Raw genomic sequence first — 7,386 nt, 5'->3', positions numbered from 1 at the left:
CAGTCTGCTTTTGTTGTTGTTGGGACAAAATAGTTTTCCATTGACTTTACTAATAGTAGGCAAAGTAAGGACCCCACAGAGATGTTCATATCCTAACTCCTAGAACCTGTAAATCTATTATTACAAAGCAAATGGGAATTAAGGTTGCTAATCAGCTGATCTGAAAGTAGGGAGACTGTCCTGGATTATCTGATTGGGCCAGTCCCCCCATGATTCTTAAAAGTGGAAGAGGAAAGCAAAAGAGGGAGAATGGGAGAACCAGAGATGGCAGTGTGAGGACTCAACCTGACACAGCTGGCTGAGGAGGTGAAGGAAGGAAGCCATGAGCCAAAGAATGTGGGGACGCCCCTAGAAGCTGGGAAAGGCGAGGAAACAGATGGTCCCTCCAGAGCACCCACAAGGACTGTAGCCCTGCCAACATCTTGATTTTAGCCCTAGGATACCCATCTTGGACTCCTGACTTCCAGAAATGTAAGATATTGAGGTTGTGTTTTAAGCCATTAGATTTGTGGTCATTTGTTTCAGAAGCAATGGAAAAATAGTACATTGTCAAAGTTTTTATATCAATGGATTATTTAGAAATCTGACCTGGGGGCACCTGGGTGGCTCAGTCAGTTAATTGTCTGACTTTGGCTCAGGTCATGATCCCAGGGTCCTGGGATCAAGCCCCATGTCAGGCTCCCTGCTCAGTGGACAATCTGCTTCTCCCTCTCCTTCTGCTGCTCCCCATGCTAGTGCTCTCTCTCTCTCTCAAATAAATAAATAAAATCTGTTAAAAAAATAATAAAAAAGAAACCTGATCTGGGGGTGCTTGGGTGGCTCAGTCAGTTGTGCACCCAACTCTTGATTTCTGCTCATGTCATGATCTCAGGGTCACGGGATCAAGCCCCACACCCAGTGTGGAGCCCGCTTAAGATTTTCTGTCTCCCTCTCCCTCCGCCCCTCCCTCCCCCAAGTAAACAAACAAACAGACGAATCAAATCTTAAAAAATAAACCTGATCTGTAAATTAGAGAATAAAAATGCACTGATAAGTAACAGCCACCAAGTCACTTAGAAATTATTTTAATCTTTTATTTAAATAACACTGTAGCAAGACAAATAGTAGCATACAGCTGCTCATTGTGCACCCCAAATTTCTTCTCAGAGGGCAATGATGGGTTCCACCCAAACCATCTGTCCAGGAAGACAGAGCTTCTCTGTCACAGATACCCCAACCATCTTCCTGACCTTCGGACTTACCCTGCACTTTGGAGGTACTACATGCTGAAGAGCAGCAAAGGCAGGATGGGTCATGCTCTGTGCCCACACCAAACATTCTAAATCTCAGAACTACTGGCATCTTCCTTCTCCTTTCAACGCAAAATAACTTTTCACTTCCTTTTACCGAAACTCCTGCTTTGATTCCTATGTGACTGAGCTCAGACTGAGCTCTTCTAGAGAAGTCTAAAGCGTGAAACTGTGAACCTGAACTATCACTCCTCTCCTCGTAAGTTGTAACTCCAGGCTCAGCCTTCAGCCACTGCAGCTGCTGAAGAACTACACAAGTTGAACAAGTTTCTCATCATTGTGTCTGCAGCACTTTCTTCCACAAGACTCATTAATTCAATGTAGAAAGTGCCCCTTCCCACATCTACCTCAATAATCCCCAGGTCTCATTCAGACCTCCTTCTCAATACACTGTGTTGGGAACAGTAGAATTCCCTGAATTCTGAATCTGGTTTCCCCTTCCAGGGCATTTTCTAACTTTGCCATGCCACTAAGTTCCAGTTCACCTCTTTAAGGGTCTCTGGCATTGAGAGCATCAACAAGCTGGTGGATTAATTACAGCCAGATCAAGACAATACAATGTAAAGGGGGACACACACACACACTGGTAACAATGGAACCAAAAATTCAGTCCCTCCATGGGATGTGAGAAAGACTCTTAGTATGAGTATAAGTAATCTATAAGTAATTTGTTCCAATCAAAGGGACAAGGTGTTACAGCTTCCCTGCCTCAGAGGTGAAAAAAGGCTAGGGAACAGAGATAACACCTATGTACTATCAGAAATCCAAATTCCTAAATCATATGAAGTTCCAACAGAAGATGACCACCTTCTTGGGGTCCATGAGGTTCTACCAAGAAGCAGATAGATCATCTCCAGGCACAAATTTTATGACATTGTATTAAATAGGCACAAGTTTTATGATGTTATCACATGGGTGCAAGTTTTATGATATTGTACAAAATCAGTAACAAGACTTCCAAACCCTACAGGTCCACTTTAAAGTATACATTGTTTGTTTATTCCTTGAAGGACTAAGGCCAACATCGCTAAAAGATACAGAGACATAAAAGAAATCTAGAATTAGTCTTGTAATGTTGAATGCAGAGGATTATTCAAGGCCTCAGATAAAGTTCTGATAAATCAATATTCCTTTGAGGCAAAGCAAGTGCCTCTCTGAGACCAAAACGACACCAAAAACAGATTGCTAGCAAACAGGAATAATGGGTCAAGTTCTTAAGAGTAAATAAGTTCTCCATCCTTAAGGTTTATAGCTTAAGATTGTAAAGCCCTTTTGGCATTGAGTAAAAGGAGGAGTTTAACAAACAATTTGGAGATTTTTTTTTTGGTCAGGCCTCCAGAAACTAAATTTTTTTCATCAAATCACTGAGTATGATCAGAAGAGTGATTTCTGTGTGTGTGTGTTGTTTTTGTAAGTTTCTGAAGGAAAGGCATACATGAATGTAAGAGACAAAAAACATAATCAAACTCCTTTAGAAATATACGTAATTCAAATATACAACAGGAAAATCCACCAAGATGTTCTAACATGCCAGTAGTTCTCTAAATTTCTCAAGCATCAGACAAAACCTCCATCAAATCTCTGCTTCCTACCACCAACCTGCCTTAACCAGAGTTTCTGAATTACTAGGTAGGGATGTGATGGGACCTAAGAATCTACATTTCTAAGAGGTTTCTCCATGCTCTTGCTGCTGCTGGTTCAAAGACTGACTTAAAATCCACTGCACTCAAATATGGAAGCCACAATTCTAGCCTAGTAGAAAGAATGTTTTTCAGTTGGAATGGTGGGATTGAAGTGTCTGTATTAGGGTTAGGAATGCAGGTTACTACCTAAGTGTTTCTGCTTGAACTCTGGTCCTGGATGCCAACTGCCTCTTCATCTTTGGCTAGAGTTCATAGTTTTTCTTCTGTGGAGAAAGTGGTAGCCAATGAGGCAGTCAAGCAGATGTGAGCAACCAGGAGTCCATTCCACTTATTTCTCCTGAGGGGTCTCCCTTGTCTCTGCACTACGAGACTGGGAGTTCTTTTCCCTTTTCAACAGCTCTTCAAAGATCTCATTGTGCATGTAAAAGAAGATGTACCCGGTGCAAAGCCTAGCCTCCTGCATCAGAGATTCTTGGATACTTGATACCTGGAGATCATTGTAAGTGAACCACACTTGCCTCTCAAAGTCATAGGCATCGCTGATATAATGGCCTGAATTTGGGGACTTCCCAAGATGGCTGACAACACCAATGAGCCGATAGGCATAGAGATCTCCCATCTTGGCACTTCCTTTTGGTGTCTTGACTTCCGTTTCTGTCTTCGTATCCAAGGCTTGTTTCTTTCCAGGGCTTTTATTAGAACTCGATTCACCTAGGGAATTCACATTGGCCCCCTGGAGACTTAAGTTTGTGTGTCGCCTGAGGTTCTGTGTGTACCACTGGACACGTGGCTTCAAAAGGGCTTGAAGCAGTGCCTGCTGAAGGGCTTGTTCATAGAGCCTCACCCTTTCTTGCTGCTTGGTTTGTTCAGCCACTTTTTGGGATTCCTTTGAAATTCTGGTTTTTTTACCATCATAAAAATCTTCAACGGTGTCAGCAACACTCTCAAAATCTACCAATGTATTAGTTTTCTTATATTTCTTTTGCTTTCGATTTTCAGATGCTTCTTGAAGATGAACGCCTGCAAGGTGTGTTTCTGGACCACTGCGGGGTTTACCTTCATCGTCACAGATCAGATAAGAGGACACTTGTTCCAGATCCATCATTAAGCCAGCGGCTAATACCTCTTTTTCAATGACTATTCCATCTCCTAAGTTCACCAATTTGGAATCTGTCCCATTCAGTCCGGAACGTTTTCCCAGGTCTTTTTTCTGCTGTTCTCTGCGTGACCCTTCATAGAGAATCTGGGATTTTTGTGGTTTAGACTCTTTGTCTGGCCCAGCGTGTGGAACTGGGTGAACCCTGGACGCTGAGGTCAACTTTTGGGAAAGTGCTGATGGTTGGAGTCTTTCAGCACTCAACTTCTGAAAGACTTTTAGGACTTGGATGTCCCTATTATCTACGTTCTTGCTCACAGGAAGAGGTGGTTTGGTACTTTCATTGCAGTGAGATGATAAATTTAAATACTTAGAAATAACAACTTCCTGGTCATCCTTCCTCAGCGACCAAAACTCGTTAAAGATATAACGTTTCAGATGAACAATGAGAACCCTGGGGAGCCTACTGAACTTGTGCACTGCAACAGAACTCCTGTGCTGACATTTCTCACATTTATACTCAAGTTCTTCTGCTCCGAAGAAGAGATCAAAAGCAGACTGAATAGACAAAGGGAGTGCTTTCATTCCCTGGGGCAGGTTAATGGAGAGATAATTACTCACTTCTGTCTTGAGAACAACCTGACCACAAGCTTGACAAATAATAGAGCGCAGCAACTCAAACTCAAAATTAGTGATGACGGGACAAATGAGCACTCTGGTGGCAGCATTGTCAGCAAAGACCTGTTGAGCAGCGTTGTCCTCCTTGGATTCAATTTTCATCTTCCAAATTGTGTTTAATTTCCCCATGTTCTCTTTCATCTGATCCAAACAGTGGCCTAAAAACTCATGGGCATCATTTTGTATGTTGCCAGAGAAGATCTCTGCAACCGTTGAAATGGCTTTTTTAATATTCACAAGTAACCTCTCCTTGATTTTTATGTTATAAATATTTTTCAAAACAAACAGCTGTGCTAAGCACATGCTAAGAGCCCCAAGGGGAATTTTACCCCATGGGAAATCCTGACTGAGTAAATCATCAGCAAATGATGGAATCGAAAATAAGGACTGTAAAACTGCATTCATGTAACAGGTGTTTCCCAAGTTGGGGAAGCCTTGCCATAATTTCTCTGGGTAGAAATCAAAAGTCATCTTGAGTTTGTCCCACTCTGGGTCATCTGCATTATACTTTGGTGCCAACAGAAATGCCAAATATAGTTTCTCAGTCAGCATCTGAAGAAGACCTGTGCCATCCAAGTGAGGCTTTCCAGGAGAAGTGGTCTTTATTAAGGCCTCAAACTCTAATTTATTTTTCTTTTTTAACACTCTTAATCTCAATTTTTTCTTCTCATCATGGCTCACATGCCTCAAGGGATTTGTCTGGGATTTCATCTTTCCTACAGAATTACTCTTTTTGGGGGTTTTCCCAGTCATCTCTGAACCAGATGATACCATCCTTTTCCTCTTCCCGTATCCATTCTCTAATAAATCTTTGCAATGAAGTTTTGATGACTTTGATGCAGATGAAGCCCGCTTCTGATGGTCAGGTGTTTGAGTTCCTTCTCCAATCTGAAACGATCTACTACTTGGCTTCTTGCCTGCTTTGTGGAATGAGTTTTTGTTGATTTCCTTTGGTGTTGTCTTGCTGGCAAAGATATCTCTATCCTTCACAGGTCTCACAGATGACTGAGTATTATTTTGATGGACTCTATCCAGGAACATCTTCAACTGTACAGCATCTCTGAAATATAATCTTTCCATAAACAAGAAGCTATTGTTTTGGAAAATTAAACGCAGGTGATTTTGCTTTTCTCCATATGATCTAAAGACCACATTTTTAATATTATTTAGTTGAAAAGTTACAGATTCTCCGGTGGTGAAACACACCACCAATTTGATCCTCTTCTTTCTTTCTACTGTTTCAATGTATGCTTCTTTGGACCTAGACATCCCCATCTTCCTGCTCCATATTTGGACAAAACCATGTACCCTTAGAGTGGCCATATTTTCTTCAGAAATAAGTTACACGTATCCTGAATTATTGACAATCTCAAAGTTCTGATTTGTTTTGCAAGCTTACTTTTGGAGACAGCACCAAGAAATGATTCTTCAGTTCTCTATAAGAATGGTTCTACTTCTCGTATTGGTTTTATGCTAGTTTCTTCAGGTTCTGGATGTCTAACTATTTAGTGATAAAACCAATACTCTTCAAGAGCTGTACATGATGACATGGGGAAAGAATCTTGATTTCTAAGGCAAGGCAGCTACTGGAAAAAAAATCAAGAAAAATCATTTAAGCTATTAGAAAAATGCTTGGATAGAACTCAAATTTTACTCCTATGCACTAAATCTCCTTTCCACTACAACACTAGATTCCATTCTGATTAATTTCCCCACTTCAACTGAAATCATTAAACACGTGGAAGACTTTCAATACATAGCTGGAGAGCATAATGAACAGTGTCTCAAGCGTAAGCATATACTGTGTTAATTCTCCTGTCATAGAATGACCCTGCAGAGCAATCACAGTAAGTGAATAAGAGAGTGGCGGCAGTAGGCAGCCCTCAAACCAATAACAGGTGAATAGCTCTTAATGTCCAGAAATCTACAGGACTTCATACACAGGCCACTAAATGTAAATCAATCTAACCTCTTTCCAAATCCAGTTATCTTCCTTCCCCTCATGTGGTACAGTGTGAAGTCCACACATTCTACCCCATGTGGGCCCCTTAACCTACCACTAGGTACCAAAGAATTGGCTATCTCCAATTCCAACAAGCCAAGATGACCTGGTATGCTCTAAGCAATCCCTATGCTTGTGATAAGTGTGAAGTAACTGAAAATTTAAAGCCATGTGGAACAAGATCATAAAAAGCAATTTTGAAAGTTGGTTAAGATGATGACTGAGACTAAGCTCAAGATTGTGTTTACTGTGTTTTACTATTTGAACAAGCAAATGCAGATAGTAGAAACAATTTACAAGAAATAGGATATGATGAGTGGAAACTTTCCCATGGGCTCCAGCGTTGGCTTCACTGTTCCTATGGAGGCATGCCCCAAGTTTCAAGGTTGGTATCATCCATGCAGAGTGAAGAATGCCCGGGGTTGAAAAAGTTACCAAATCAGTCATCTGGTCTTTTGGCCATTATATTAGGGGTAGAACCAAGTCAGCATTAAGGGTATCTTATTAACACACATAAATTTCTTACTAAGTCCCAATTAACATCTTTTTTTACTTTCCATTTCTTACTGCATCATTATATGGCCTAGAGAAAAACTGGTTATGCTCAACATGGATGAATTATGTACTAGACAACACCATCTCCTGGATCTTTAGTCTTGCTTTCCTCAGACCTACAAC

At 41.1% G+C, this 7,386-nt stretch overlaps 1 protein-coding gene across 1 annotated transcript; it reads right to left on the bottom strand.

Moving 5' to 3' along the window:
• Nucleotides 1-2,902: 2,902 nt before the first annotated feature.
• Nucleotides 2,903-6,029, bottom strand: USP26 (ubiquitin specific peptidase 26). The gene has a single exon (XM_047716538.1). The coding sequence runs from the start codon at nucleotides 6,027-6,029 to the stop codon at nucleotides 3,261-3,263; it is 2,769 nt and encodes a 922-aa protein (XP_047572494.1). The 3' UTR covers nucleotides 2,903-3,260.
• Between the last annotated feature and the right edge of the window lie 1,357 nt (nucleotides 6,030-7,386).

Source organism: Lutra lutra, chromosome X (genome assembly GCF_902655055.1).
Source record: "Lutra lutra chromosome X, mLutLut1.2, whole genome shotgun sequence".
NCBI classification, from domain to species: domain Eukaryota; kingdom Metazoa; phylum Chordata; class Mammalia; order Carnivora; family Mustelidae; genus Lutra; species Lutra lutra.
This window is presented reverse-complemented; position numbering and strand designations above follow the sequence as displayed.